Source organism: Calonectris borealis, chromosome 12 (assembly GCF_964195595.1).
Source record: "Calonectris borealis chromosome 12, bCalBor7.hap1.2, whole genome shotgun sequence".
Lineage (NCBI taxonomy): Eukaryota > Metazoa > Chordata > Aves > Procellariiformes > Procellariidae > Calonectris > Calonectris borealis.
In genome coordinates this window covers 4,012,374-4,027,924 of record NC_134323.1, presented here as the reverse complement: position 1 = coordinate 4,027,924, position 15,551 = coordinate 4,012,374, and the positions used below count along the sequence as shown (strand labels likewise).

The 15,551-nt window shown below is 37.5% G+C and overlaps 1 protein-coding gene across 2 annotated transcripts in view; it reads left to right on the top strand.

Annotated features, from left to right (window-relative positions):
* The window catches only part of SLC6A2 (solute carrier family 6 member 2), a 74,136-nt gene that overhangs the window by 47,602 nt on the left and 10,983 nt on the right, over nt 1-15,551 (top strand). For both annotated transcript variants that reach the window (XM_075160713.1, XM_075160712.1), the window contains 5 exons: nt 628-731; nt 3,291-3,415; nt 4,147-4,259; nt 7,458-7,586; nt 10,334-10,433. In XM_075160713.1, coding sequence (XP_075016814.1) covers nt 628-731; nt 3,291-3,415; nt 4,147-4,259; nt 7,458-7,586; nt 10,334-10,433 — 571 coding nt within the window. The remainder of the gene's footprint in view (nt 1-627; nt 732-3,290; nt 3,416-4,146; nt 4,260-7,457; nt 7,587-10,333; nt 10,434-15,551) is intronic.

The following is a 15,551-nucleotide window of genomic DNA, read 5'->3' as shown; positions in this document are numbered from 1 at the left end:
AATGCTTAAAATGACCAAGCTGCATCTAAACTGAAATTTAATGACTATCACAGGAATAACTCCATCTCCAACTAAATGGGAAAGGTGACAGATAACCTGCATGGTTCTGTTCACAGCATGTCAGTCATGCTTCAGCTTCTGAAACAAGAAAGCATCATATAAAGTGTACTAACAGTCCCACGAAGAAAGCTCTCTTATGGGAAAGAAAATGTCCTGTAACTCTTGACCCATTAACTATTTTTAGTTTTCTGATTGTACATTCCAAACTAACTTGGAACAAAAACTACTGGAAGTGCATTTCTGTCACCCGGGAGAAAAATCATGTAATCATTTCAGTACTTGGATCTGTACCTCTGAGCTTTTACCAAGTGGTACACCCCACCATGGCTGCAGTGTGCATGCACTGAGAACTTGCCCACTGCTTCGGCCCTTACCATTTCGGGTTAAGCCATTCCAGACCATGACTGTGCTCCATGTGATATCTTATGGGGGCTGAGAAGCACTTACACTCCCATAAGCATGAATGCTAATCATTTTTCAAAAGCCAGTTGTCTTGTACACTCTTGCATTTCCCTGACGTATTTTTTGGACTGAACTGACACTGACAATGTTGGTGTCATTATGCAGGTATGGATTGATGCAGCTACTCAGATATTTTACTCCTTAGGAGCCGGGTTTGGTGTTTTAATTGCATTTGCCAGTTACAATAAGTTTGACAACAACTGTTACAGGTAAGACAGCCTATTCTTTCACTACTGCTTCAGAATGATACTATTTACTCTAACTGCAGCTGGCATAAGTACTGAGCTATCTTTTTATCTTCAGTCATTTATTAATGATGGTCAGTCTTGTGTGGACATAGCAACCAACCCAAATCTTGAAACACTGTCTTCCTTACTGAAATTTTAGTAACAGGAACCTGCCAAGATATGTGCCATACAGCAAAACAGAATGGGATTAGGTTTGGACTTTAGACAGCTGTGTAAACTGTGCTTGTGTTTGCCTTTCAAAAGTACCATTAAGAGCAACAGTGAACACACAGGATGAAATCTTATTGGTCCAGGACCTAAAGGCAGAAGGATTCCAGTTTCCAGAAGTGTTTCTGTGCTTTGGGATTATATTTCTGATAGTTTTTGTTGAGCTCCAATTTAGGCATGCACTTTAAATCAAGTCAGTTTGTAAGTGTTTTGTTGAATCACCGCCATGGAAATTCAACCAGAACTGCTCTGCACCTTCTGAGAACTTCCAACATTTAGAAGTTTTGTTAACATTCCATTTTGGAATGAAAACAAGCATCGCTTTAAAATTTCCCATAAAATATAAATTCAGAAAGTACATGTATTATAAATATATTGTGAACTGAAAGATGGCAAAAAAATGTTAAAGTGAAAAGGTACAAGAAAATATATAGATTTGAACTGCCTTAAACAGACTGAAAGCCAAAATCACGGAATACTTCCACTGACTTCAAAGAGCTTTGTACTTAATCCAGAGTGACTTTAGGTTGCCAGCTGATTATTTGCAGTAGGTAATACTACCAGGTTTGAGAACCCTTCAGTTAGAACACTAGCCAGCAGTCTTCCAAGATAACATTTATCATCTTCTGCAAATAATTTTGCATTAATCTCATAGCAGCTCCCTATATAATTGTTTTTCTTCTGTATTCTACTTTTGCTCTGAAATGGAAACTACGAAAACACCACGACTATATGTGAAATCATATTATTTAGTTCCTAGCTTACTATATTTGTTCAATGTTCTTCATAAGCCTTGTCTTCCCTGTAAGAGTAATCTGTAGTTTCATTAAATACTGTGGTTTAGTTCTAACCATAAAAGCAAGCTTCAATTCAACTCTTACAAATACCCTTCTTCTGGTCAAATAACTCCATAATGTGCTAACACATTTTGTTCAAAAGGCTTTCTTGAAACAGAACAAATTGAAAATAGTACTGTTTCCAAATGAAGGCCATGACTCAGGACTACACTATCCCATCTATGCTTCAACACACCTTCCTTCAGAGGAATAGTGTCAGTAATGTAAGGTAGGGTAGCAATACTGAAAATCAGGGCCAGAAAATATGAGAATCTGTACTTAAATTATGATCTAGTTTTACATGCAAAATACTGAGAGCTAGCTCAGCTCAGTTTATAAGGAGATAAGCATCACATAATCCAGTTATTGACTAAGCGAAAAGAAGCATTATTCACTTGCATAAGAATGTTTTTGAATTGTGGGAAACAAGAAATACTGTTGCCATCTTATCAGTGACAAATACCTAGCAATTTTCTTCTTCAATGACTGAAAAGAATTTGAGTTTATGGGTCCAATCTGGTCTCTCTTGATCCTGCAGCCTTCCCCCAGGAAAACACTTTAAGAATTACAGGACATAAATTCTTCAATGTTATCAAAATAAAGTAATATAAGGAAGAGGATAAAGTTTGGTGTATGGCACCTATGTTTTTGGGTAGTGTAACTAATGAAAGGAAATCGTATTTACTTTCTGCTTATTAAAACACTGTTTGGCATTACTGATGTTCACAGAGCCATGTTCTCTGTTCTAAAGGTCATATGCAGCAAAAGATTACATACAAGACACTGTGCAGATTAGGTAGACATCTAAAGACGTATGGTCTACTTATCTTCAAGCTAGGTTTGGTAGTAGGGGTTATTAATACCCAGGAAAACTTATACATCTATCATAATACCATGGCAGATTGATTAAAAACCACAACTTGTACAATCATTACTATATGATGCACACTGTATAATATTTAACCTTTAAACTAAAATCACTATTGTAGCTATCTGATAAACAAGAGTTGTATTTTTTTCAGAAAAGCCTAGCCAACTTCATAGATGAAAGGACCTCGTTACAGATTAAGGATGGTTATCCAGTGCCATGTGAATGGCCGCACAGTTTGCTAAAAATGCACTGAAAATACTCCTGAATATCTGCTCACATGAACTGATGAATAGCAAGGCTCTTTCACTTCAGGCCACCCTCTTGCTATGCTATGGCTAACAGCTAGGAGGATGACATTACTCTTTAATATCTTAATATTTAATGTATTTTTTGATTTTTTTTTTTTTAAACAGAACCCAGTTTTAAATCAAAATAGTAAACAGAAGTAGGTCATTTCCGACCATAGTATGCTGACATAAGCTTTTGATCATCAGGATAATTGCACAATTAGCATTTTCACAACAATCTTCCTATTGCTATAAGACAATTCCCATCTAGTTCTTAAAGTGGTTTTTTTCACTGGGCTGTTCTTCTCTCCATCATTAGGGATGCTTTGCTGACTAGTACCATTAACTGTGTCACAAGCTTCATCTCAGGATTCGCAATTTTCTCCATATTGGGCTACATGGCTCATGAGCACAAAGTTAAAATTGAAGATGTAGCCACTGAAGGTAGGAAGTTAATTTTATACTAGTTTTACCACTTTTTGTTCACCATTTGTTTGCAGATGTGTTTATATTTGTTTCAGACAAGTGTGTGAAAATCTCATGGAAGTGACCTGAATTAAATTACTTGGAACTAAAACTCTGTGTGTACATGCCTTGCTGAAATGTGAACTCTAAACGGTATTGATTCATCTCACCGCTACTGAATTGAGGTTCTTGCCCCTCACAAGTTCAGCCTGTGCAACAGACAGGCATTTACCACTCCACAGAATCTTGCGAAAATATTGCTGTTCAGTGCCATAGGTTACTGTTTTGGATGGTTCTGGTAGGCTTAGCTGTAGAGTCCTTTCACTGGTAACAGGTCACCCGTGATTTCAGTTCCTGTATCTCTCATCACATCAAGAGTTCTCCTGCCAAACAGTAGAGTCCACATCCACAGGGTTCCCTCTCTACTACATAGTTGAAAAATAGCTAGTAAGGTTGTGAATCCCATAAAAGATTATTAGAAGTGAAAAAGAATGGGATAGATTTTTTTTTTTTTAATATAAAACTGTCATGAGTACATTATTAAAATATATTTTGGATATATTTTTAGTATAATGCAAATTTTGTTTTAACTCAGCGTGATGTGGACTGATGTAAAAGTCAACTTAGTCATAATTTATCTTATTAAAATGAACACTCTTGTGAAGCTAAGAAACTTCATTTAGTAATACTTTTTTTTTTTTCTATTTCAGGAGCTGGTTTAGTTTTCATCCTGTATCCAGAGGCAATTTCAACTCTTTCAGGATCTACATTTTGGGCTGTGGTATTCTTCATCATGCTCCTTACTCTTGGCATTGACAGTTCTGTGAGTATTTTTTCCTTCTGGCATTGACATTTTTCTTTTACTGTTACATTCTGTATCTGGAGAGGTATCAACCTTAAACAGGGACTTTATTACATTTCACATAAATATTCTGTACATTCCCTGAATCTGTTTTCACGCTCACAGCCAACATACCAATAGTATTACTTCTGGCAATATATTCAAAGACTCACAATATGTAAGAGTTTTAGGAAAAGATCAAATCTTTCACAAGGTAGCAAATAATAACTCACTGCCGCTTTTTTATGACCTTACAGAGGGGCTGTTCATCAACAATTATTACTATTTAAAAGGTATGACCCAACATCACTGCTATAAACTATGACTACTACGAACCTGCAATAAGGTTTTGGAAGCCTACTTGCAAAACACAAGGCACAGTAAGACATTGAGTAGAGTGGTTTCTAGATGAGATTTTTACATGTGCTGAAATTCATTAATCTGCTCAAGATACACAATGTCTGAAGGTAGTCTGATTTTTTTTCTATAAGCAATTACACAGAATTTCCTGTAAGTTTAGTCACAATTTAAAAATCACACCAGAATATTTCCATAGTGGTTTCATTTTACTACTATCTTACTGTAAAATGTCTAGTCTAACAAGTGTATTTGCTCTTTCTATAACCTAATGACTTTTACTGTACCATGATATTCAGGATCACAGACACTTCATCCCAGATAATATCCCAAGTCCCCTAACAACTTTTGTAATGCTTTGTTCTTGCCAAAGAGGCATCAAGACATCCTGTTATATTTAGCTTACAGGGTGATTAATTTCTGGGAAAAACAAACAGGGTCTTTAAGGAATAGTGAACCATGAACAAATTCATCATTTTTAGTAGGGTAGGGGTTTCTTACTATTCTAAAGCATAGAAATCTCCTTTGTAGTTCTGAATGTAGGAATTTCTTGCTGGAAATGGCAAAAAACAGTGTTTCCATTGCTTACAACTTCAGAAAATTTCATTCATTTTCAAGGACAAGAAAGGGAAAGAATGAATGGCCATGGAGGAGAGCAAAACTAAGAAAAACGAGGTTGCAGCAGGAAGCTTTGATAATCATTGGCAAAGAGCTGAATGAGATCTTGTGGAGTGAGGTCTGAGCTGTAAAGGTCAGATTCAGGTCTAAATGTTTCTGAAGTGTTTGGATTTTTGGATTCCAGCTCAGGTTCAATGAAGTCTGTCTTTATACACTAAGATCTGGAGCCTTATTCAAATGTTTGAGGCAAGATTATATCTGGGTTTGTAGCTTGGCCCTTTTTCAACAGTAAGCAAACATGAAGCATGGAAAGGAAGGGTTTAGCACAGTGGAAGGGCATGAATGACCAGCAGGAACAGCGCAAAATTAAGAAGAAAATACATGCTCAGAAGTGTTTAGATCCAAAACAGTTAACTTTGCAGCAGCAGTAAATTTAAGGCAATGTAAAGAAACATTTCAGTGACAAAGACGCAGGGCTTTAGATTGCAGAACACACTTTTCATACAAGTGGAGAAAGCTCTTTCTTGTGGAGCTAATTAAAATACTATGAACTGATAAACTGTGGCCAAATTTAGCTGTTTCTTTCTAAAAGGGGAGGGATTTACTTGTGCATATTTTGTTCAGGATTTTTCATCATTTACCTAAGAAAACTCAGGTCAGGCAGTATTTTTTATCGTGGCCTTCTCAACTCTCCCTCCACATTTGACTGATCAAGTCCCTGAAGGGAAAACTGAAATTTTTAAAGCTTTTTTTTTTTTTTTTTAAAAAAAAAAGAAATCAAACAACCCCAAAGCTAAAGAGGAAGAATTATATGCAAATAGTTTTATTCATGTATATAAGCCTGCACTGGCATGGAAATACAGACATCTGTACAAAAATGGAACTGTCAAAATGTTTAAGCAAAGAGAAATCTGATCATGCAAGTTTAAGCAAGCAACAATGAAATGGACAGAAAATGGAACAAATGTTTGCAAACATTTTTTGGAGTTGGTATCTAGTTTGGCATAGGGAATTAACACGGGGAATAAATCGTGATACATTAAGAAGTGGTCCTTAGCCAAAATAACCCAAGCTGTCTCTTTCCATTTTCAATTTCTCCAAGTCCATTTAAGTGCCAACACGGTAACAACTTCTGAGCACATCAAATATTAACCCATCTTAACTGCAGGGGACTCGCTGATGACCCCTCAGACAATACAAGCCTACACTAGGTTTTGGGACATTTTACTTGTGAACATTAGTTACCTTTAAAAAAAAAAAATAGGTCCACTGCCCCCAGCAATTTGACTCTAGAAAGGAATCATTCTATTTCTAGAGAGATAATTCTCTGCTACTGATTTAATCAAATTCTTATAGGAAAGGGACAGATTATGTAAGCACCTGCTAACCAACTACTGCATTGCACCAAGCACTCCAGGTCTTGCCATGATCTTTCAGCATCAGAAAAAGCATGGAATCCAGCCTCCCTAAAACATTAAATGAATTTATTATGACAGGAGACTGGAATTCATTTTCACAACTTCGGGGCGGGGGGGGGGTGGCGAATGGTTTCACTGGTGGAAAAAAATTAAAATTCGTAACAACCTACCTAACCCAGCAATTTCAATGAAAACTTGGAAAGTACCTTTCCTATATTGCAAAACAATGGCTAATATTCAGCATTACCTTCTAGAAAACAAAGTAAAATTCTTTCATGTTGTCAGCAAAAAAAATTACATCAAGATTCCTATGTAGTGATTCTTCCAGGTCTGTAAAGATTTTTGTCAAACTGGATTTGGTTAATCAATAGCTAAACTGAATCTTTGTTCAGTACATTTCCCCTAGGTGCTTGTTGTGTCTGTCTTTATATTAGAAATCTCTTAAGGAGTTAGGTTACTTAAGCTACCAGCTTTTTCCCCAAAGTGTATTAAAATTTGTATTATTTTTCTCAAAGTACTGTCTACTTACTATCCCGGTGAGTCCACTAAGGGTCCAGAGGATATGGCTGCCGAGCCACCAACCATGGCACTTGATGTCCAGTTCCCTGACTCAGTTCTCTATCATGAGAAAATAAATTATACCTCAGAATGCCAGTGATTTATAGCTGAAATGTCAGAAATCATACAGTGTTTGGGAATTAATTAATTATAAATGCTTTACATTCTTCGATCCGTATTTAGAACAGTCAGTAGCCTTTAACCAGAGCTCTTGCCTTCCCTTCCTCAGATGGGCGGAATGGAGGCTGTCATCACTGGCTTGGCAGACGATTTCCAAATTCTGAAGCAGCATAGAAAGCTCTTCACCTTTGGTGTTTCTTTTGGCACTTTCCTACTTGCCCTCTTTTGCATCACCAATGTAAGTACAACAAAAGTTTCCATCAACAAGCAACCTTAAAAATGCAGTTAACCTCATCAGATAGAAATATGAATAGGCTCAGGTGACTACTTTTGTTATAAATTTTAATTCTTAAACAATTTTATAGTTAGAACATTACTTTTAGTCTTATCTACATGAAGATTCTCTACTTTTTTGCACAAGATCATTAGCTATCAACCGAAGTCTTTGTTCCAAAGAACTGTCTGTGCTACTGTTGGTTTTGTGTGGTTTTTTGGGTTTTGCCTTTTTTTTTTTTTTTTTAAATTTTTTAAATCACATTAAATGGAACTGTGTTGAGTGCTTATTCCTGTGTGAGAAACTAAAGATTTCAAGTGACCAGACCTTTAGTCATCTGCCTATTCTCATCTTCAAGCAAGTAAGAAGCAGCATTCACTTCTTGTGAAAGTTTAGAATGATGATCATCTCTCCTTGATGTGTTTTTTAATGTTCCTTCATGTACCTAGATCTTGTCTTTTACTCTTAACACCATAAAAAGCACACAGATAACTTATCCTGAACATTCTGAAGAGTAACCTGTATTTGTCACTACCATCATCCCGAACGATTTGCCTCCACCAGGCTTTTGACAATTAATTAAAGGATGAGAATCAGTGTCCTAGCTTGGAGAGAACTTTCCTTCTTTTTTTTTTTTTTTTGACAAAAAAGCAAAAAGCCCTGTAAGCAAAGATGCCAAAAGTGTCAGAAAACAACTGAAACTTGAGATAGCCACCACGAAAGTAGATGTGCTGAACCTCTCTCCTCTAGAAATGGTTTCCAGATTTATTATTAAGATTATTGAAATGGCATAAGTTTATCAACAACAAAGCTCTTTTCACACTAAAAGAATACCCCAATATTTTTACCCTAGTTTCCTCAAACTGGAAAACATTTGAGACACTAAAAATAGACATATCATTTAAAATACCTATCCTTTTAATACCATGCTATCTCCATTGTTACTAAAGAATTGAACATGCCCCTTCCTTAATCAAAGTTTCAACTGGAATAAAATTTCCTGAAGTTCAAGATGAGAACAAACTCGGTGGTTAAGAACCTGAACAGGTGCCACTGGGTGCAATTCCACTGCCTTCAAGTGAGCTAAAGCAGTTCAAGATAACAGCCTAGCTTTTAAATAATGGCACCTGTTTAGACTTAAGTTCACCCCACCAGCTGGAATGCACAAAACTGCCCAGACTTGTCCAAATGTATTGGTTCCCATAACTGAAGAAGAATATTTCTAATGTGTATAAAATACAAAGAAAAACCCTTGTGATACCATCACATTAAATTAATCTTTGATTTTGTCCTCTGAAATTTTAAGGCTGTATTTTCAAAACATGTTTCGTACAAAACAGTATGTCATTCACTTTACTAAGTTTGATAGCAAAGGCATTCATTTAGAGCAGGTGTAGAGCAAAAACAAGAGGTCAAATTCAAATGTCATTCAATAAGCAACATTTTCTTTCTAACACAACAACCAAAATTCATTCAGTTTCCGGACAAGTCCCCACAGAATTAAAAACCTAGACAAGGCCTAAGTACTGTTCTCTCTCTTTTTGTAAATAGGCACAGCTGTTTCAGAAACCCCTCTTTTTATAAGAAAAAAGAAAACTGATTGATTGCCCAGATTAAAATCACCCAGAGATCTAAATAGTGCAAGTGCTGTTTATACCATTGGTAAAAACATGCAAAATAATTCCTCTGTTCCTCCCCTTCTAAACAGGCATAGCCAGATTAAGTTTGGTTGTAAAAAAAGAAGATTTTAACAAAAACCTACTGCAACTGCAAACGTTTCAGTTGTTTACATGTGACAAAGAATGTCCTGAAATACATTATTCAGGTTCATTTTGAAACAAGTAAACATACCATGGTCTTCCATTCCTCGTTAGCCCAAACTAAATAAAATGACCAGTAATTTACACAAATTCATACCACATTGTAAAATGAGGCAAAAAGTAGTCAAATTGCAGCTAAAAAAATATCAGTGAAACCAGACTTCAGCAAATGCATTTACAGTTCTCAGTCATGAACCCTGAAGAACAGAAATGTGCTGTTGTAAAGGAAGATGATCTGGTTTGCTCTCTCCACTGAGCAAAGGTTTGCTCATACCACAGCAAAGAAACCTAAGAGGGCAAAGCTGCTTCCACGCTGAGCTGGTAACACTTAACATGCAACTGCTCCCTTTGCAGGAACATTGGAAAAGAGAGATGCAGGCACTCTGGGAAAAGCAAACATCAGTCTAAGACTGCAGATTCACTGGACTACAGAATAATTGGCCTTAGGAACAAACTGAGTGGTAATGGCTTGTGGAAACTCTTGTAGCGCTCCATTGCTGCCAATAATTTAGGAAGATCTTCATTAACTGCTGTAGACAGGCCCTGTTCTACAAGCTGCTGAGCACTTCCCTGAACAGCCAGTGCCTTCAACTTCCACTGAAAACACCCAGTGCCAAGAGCACTCATTAATCATGCTAAGCTGAGGCCTCTGTTTCCCAGCTCAGTGAGGACATAGGTGAAAGGAAGCCTCTTTTAAAAAGAGTTGCAAGTCTGATTCCACTATTTTGTATGTGAATATGAACCCATGTCTGCAGCATCAGCTCCATATTAAAATACTTGGGTTAAAATAACATTTCAAGTAAAGCAGATTTCTGTTAACTAGATACTAAACTACTGAGATTATTCTATTTGTAACTCATTTTGTTGGGTCTTTTAACTCCTCAATCTTAGGGTGGAATTTATGTGCTCACACTCCTGGACACATTTGCAGCTGGGACTTCGATATTGTTTGCTGTTCTAATGGAAGCAATTGGAGTTTCCTGGTTTTATGGTAAGCACTTCATTTTGCACGTGCAAAATCTTTTCTAAAATTCCAAGCGCTCATAACAGGCTTACACATTGTTTTAAGGGAAAAGAACACAGCCTTGTACACATGAAACCATGACGAGCCAGGTTTCATACAGTGATTTTTATCTGATTTATGAATAGTGACAGGAATGCAGACGTTCAGTGGGCCAAACTTTGAAACACTGCACAAAGCCAAAGAAAACTGCCTTGTGAAGGAGACTGCAGTGGGATAGAAATGTTGCTACTTTTGCCAGTATTTTGCAGCTGTTAACATAGCTGATGACTTGCAGTAGCAGGTTTATACCTGGTAGTTTCAAAGCAAGTAGATTAGCCTAAATACAGGCTCACCTGTTCCTCCTTTCCATGATTTCCCCAGGGCCAATCTCAAGCTCCCCCCATGCAATACAAATAAAGGAAGTTTGTCTTTAGAGAGTTATAGTAATTCCTACATTAGTCCCTTTTGTTTGAGGCAATATTCTACTTAATTGTAAAATGCTAGTTGTTTAAAATTTATCTTATTTCATAGCATGGTATGGAATACCCAACATCCTAGATACCAGAAATAATACTATTTCTAGTATTTCATACTAATTTATGCCACAAAAAGGGTGCAGTGATTTGCTTTATCCTTGGCAGGCAGGCTTTAGGAGTATTCAGTTGATCTGTGGCACTAAGCTGGAATCACTGTGTGCCAACCAGAGTTAAGTGATGTGCTATAGTACCCTGAAAAAAATATGACTCACAATTTAAGTCAGGTCTCAGAAGATGCGCCCAGCTTATTTAATAACTTTCCTGGACTTAATTGGTCTTTAATAATTTTCTCCTCCCTAAAGTAACAAATAAAAAGCAAGACACTTGATATACAAGTTTCATAAGAAAGAAGAAAAATATTTTTTTCTTTCCCACTGTATAAAAATGACCACAGTTATGGCAAACAACCACATTCACTGCTCTAAACCCATATGAATGCACTTGGATAACCTTAACTGGGAAAAAACCAACGAACTGAAGTTGTGCTTTCCGCCACAACACTGACTTTGGTAACATAGCAGGACAGTGAGTCTGCCTGAGCTCAGTCCTTAGCCTCCAGGAACTTCAGAGTCTTGTGAAGTGTCCTGCGTTGTTTTTTCACCAAGGAAAAAAAACCAATCCTCTGCTGTAAGTGACGAAGTTGACTACTCTCAAAGAAGTTGAAACAAAAAGGTTAAACTGAATATTGCTTACAGTAGAAATATTTGAATATTTCATTTTATATGTAGCCTGCTAAACCTCTGATTATAAAGTTATGAAAGAGTATCTGGTCTGTGGGTGTTCTCCCCATCCCTAATTCAGCATTTAATAGATGAAGTATTTTTAAATATCTGAAGCCAGTGTTTCAAACATTTCCCTTTTCCCCTATGCCCCCAACCTAGAGTAGTACTTTTTACATTCTAGCACTGACCCAGAGTTCAAAATTTCCCCTATCACATAGCAAGGTGGGGCATTCCATAGCCTCAAGCTTATTCACTGGAAAAGATGCCACCTCCAGAAGAGCAGAAATTATGAAGTGGTGTTAAGTCACCAAATCAAGCAGAAAAACCAAGTCATAATTTAATCTGAATTAGGCATATCTTGCTAAAGAAACAGTCAAAGTGATTTTTCCTTTCTTTCAGGGAGAATATCAGTTCTTTAGCTTGTCACAGACAGGGTTCGTAAAATTATAAGGATCTCAAAAAGAATACCTTATTTTCTCCAGTTCAAGGAGTAGGATTCTGCTTCTTAGGTCTTATACAAGTCATCTCACTGCAACAGTCCAAACTATCAGTTATATCTGAAATTGCTTGCTGCTAGATTAATCAAGTTTCTTGAGCTCTTGTTTTTCTTCCTCATCTTCTCTTAATTCTCATGTCATACTTTCTGCTTGGTCACAACTCTTCATTATTACCAGGTTTCAGCAGCCTGCAAATCTTCTTCCCATTGAAGTCTGTATTGAACCAGCTCCCTGATTCCCAGTAAGATTGTTCTTCCCCTGAAAGTCATGTTCATTTCTATTCAGAGATAGTGTTTATAGTTAACATATGATTCAGAAGGTTCTTAAACATTATCATTCTTACTGCCATTTACCTCCCTCAGTCACTTATTTATCTATCCATGCTGCGCCATCATATTCTTCTAGTCAAACAAACACTCGCTTGCAGTTAAAAACTGTTGATGAGTGAATGAGGTGAAAGAATGGCATTCATGCATAAAGCAAAGTTCAGTCTACTAAAGGAATAGTTTTTAGCTTTAATGTACTAATTCTGTCACCCAACATCAGCATGGAGCTAGCAGCTCATATGCTGTTCTCTCTCAAAATAGTGGAGGCACTAGATTTCACAGACAACTGCCTTTAATCCCTGTAAAAGAGCTGAATGCAGAAGAGTGATCATAGCTTAGCTTGGAAGCAGGGGCATAAAAATATTCTTCAGTTAGTAAGGGCAAGTTATAATCTGCTGCTATTAAAATAGGATTTACTGCACTTTACAATAGCTAGGCTTTCTATGTGGTTCACAGACTAAGCCAAGGTTAGTCAGCTTTTGTTTATTTGTTGCACCTTCTGTCCTTCATCGTCCTTTCCTTTCTCCCTCCTGCCTCCCCATAACCGGGAAAATATCTATTCATTTGTCTTAAGCAGCTGCCAGATGTTTTTACTGACATAGTATGACCTGTTGCTTTATAAAGAACTTATTACAGCCCCGGGTGCTATTTAAACTGATTAAATCTGGCATGGTCCTGTCTACCTCTTTTTTCTGATAAACCCCAGTTGCCTTAATGACCCAGCTGAATATTAAGCCAGCCTGAAGGCAAGCATTGACATTTTGGCACAGACCAAAAAGGTGGAAATTTAGTTGAAATTATACCTATGACCACTTACAGTGAAGTTTCTTCTTGCAAAGGCCACCTGTATGTGTAAGAGAAGGGAGAGCTAGTTTGTTTTACTATGCAGATATATTTTAGTTATGACTGCTAGCTTGTTACCATTTTTCCTCTTGTGCAACCCTGATATCATCCCTCTGATGAATATTCTAAGAAAAGCCAGACATCTCGCCCACTGACACAAAACTGCTCTTTGGTTTCACTTGCAGGAAAATCTCTCCTCAGTCAGATTTTAATGCGAACATCTCCCTGAATGACTAGAATAAGCTCAGTATGATCTTCATCCTCACCTGTAATCTCATTGCTTTCATTTACTTAAATCATTTCCAAAAAAGATCCCTTAGACTGAAATCTCAGACCAAAAGGTGCATTTATTTGAAAAAAATCTAAGGTCGACTGTTTGATTTTGCAAAAGGGAAAGAAATTAACCAAGTACTGACTGCTGGAACTCATCTTTGCTAACAAATGCTTTTGTATGGATGTGTGCCTGGGATGAGAGACAAAGGATGAAGGTTCCATAGAATGGAAATACAAATGGGGCAAACCAACTTGAAGAACTTACTGCACTGCCGTGGTGGGGAAATGTTTCCTACAGTTCTGCTTGCTTTTACACTAGCACAGCTGCCCTTCTTTGGGAATGGTACTGGTACAGCTTACTCCCTTATTGCCACCAGGTGAGGGTCACCACCAATGAGTATCAATATTGCTCCAGAGTTAGAAAGGAGACTCAGGAACAAAAAGAGATGGTTGTTGTTACTTCACTACATGGCTAATCAACAGATATCTTGTTCTGTGCTCTGTAGGATTGGCAAATGAACGCCACACAATAGCTTTTATATTCTTTTTATCCCTTCTTTCTCATGTTCCCAATGCCAACGATCGCTGAGCTGTGTGAAAAAACAATGTCTTTCCTCATCTCCTGGACGAGGGCTTGTACGACTGTATCTGCATTTGATAGATACATGGTGTTAGGACAGAAGCAGGGGGCAGGTGTTGTCTTTATGTGCAGAAGAGCAACTCAAATGTAGGGAATGGATGACAGGATGTCTGAGTGCTTGTGGGTCAGGGCAGAGGCCAGCAAGCGTGACATTGTGAGGAATATTGTTACAGAGAACCTGATCAGGGTCAGGAAGTGGAAGAAGCCTTCTTTAGGCAACTTAAAGAAGTGTCCAGACCTGACCCTGGTTCTTAGAGATGAAGGTATCAGAAGCAACTTCTTAGCATAGATGCTAGATGGACAAACTAGAAGTGACACTCTTCTGGATCTGCTATTTGCACTCAAAGATGAGCCGCTTGGGGATGTGGGCAGCAGGCTAAACGAGTCAGAAGAGTGACCTGCCAGCATATGAAGGCCAACAGCATACTGAGCTGTAACAGAAGCATAACCAGGAGATTAAGGATGTGATTATTCTCTTACTGGGCACTTGTTGGACTGCACCTGGAATACCATGTCCTGTTTTTAACCCTCAGTAGAAGAAGATAGTGTTAAACTGGAGAGAGTCCAGTGGTGGGCCACCAAGACGTTCAGGAGCTGGAGCACATGCTCTGCGAAGAAAGTCTGGGAGAATTGAGTTTATTTAGCCTGGAAAAGGCTTATGGAGGACCTGATAGCGGCCTTCCAATACCTACAAGCAAGTTATCAAGAAAGAGAGTCAGGCTTTTCACTGAGGTGCACAATGGGAGGACAGAGGACCATGATCAAATTGAAAGGAGGAAAATAATTTTTCTATATAATGATAATTAAACATTGCAACAGTTTACCCAAAGAGTGCTTGCTGATTCTGTTCTTGGAGGCTTGGAAGACCCAACTGGATAAAGCCATGAGAAAGCTGTTCTGAATTGTGCTGACCTTGATTTGAGCAAGAGGCTGAACTAGACCTCCCAAGAATTCCTCCAACAGGAATAATTTGATGGTTCTGTGATTTACTGTAATTCCCAAGGGCCAAAATATAAGATGGATCAATGAAGCACTTTCACTACAACTCTTATTTGCATCCAAACTGTGTGAGCTCATACACTACTATGCACATCCACAGAAGTAAAACTCAGTATGGGGAAAAAAAAAAAAACAAACAGTGAAGGAACATTCACAGCGAAACGGAATTAAGTGCAAAATAACCTGAAGATTGATTCAATATACCTTTTTTCTTACTACTATATTATTCCAGTGGAGTTCATTTGAGTTCTTGGATTCATTTAAATCATA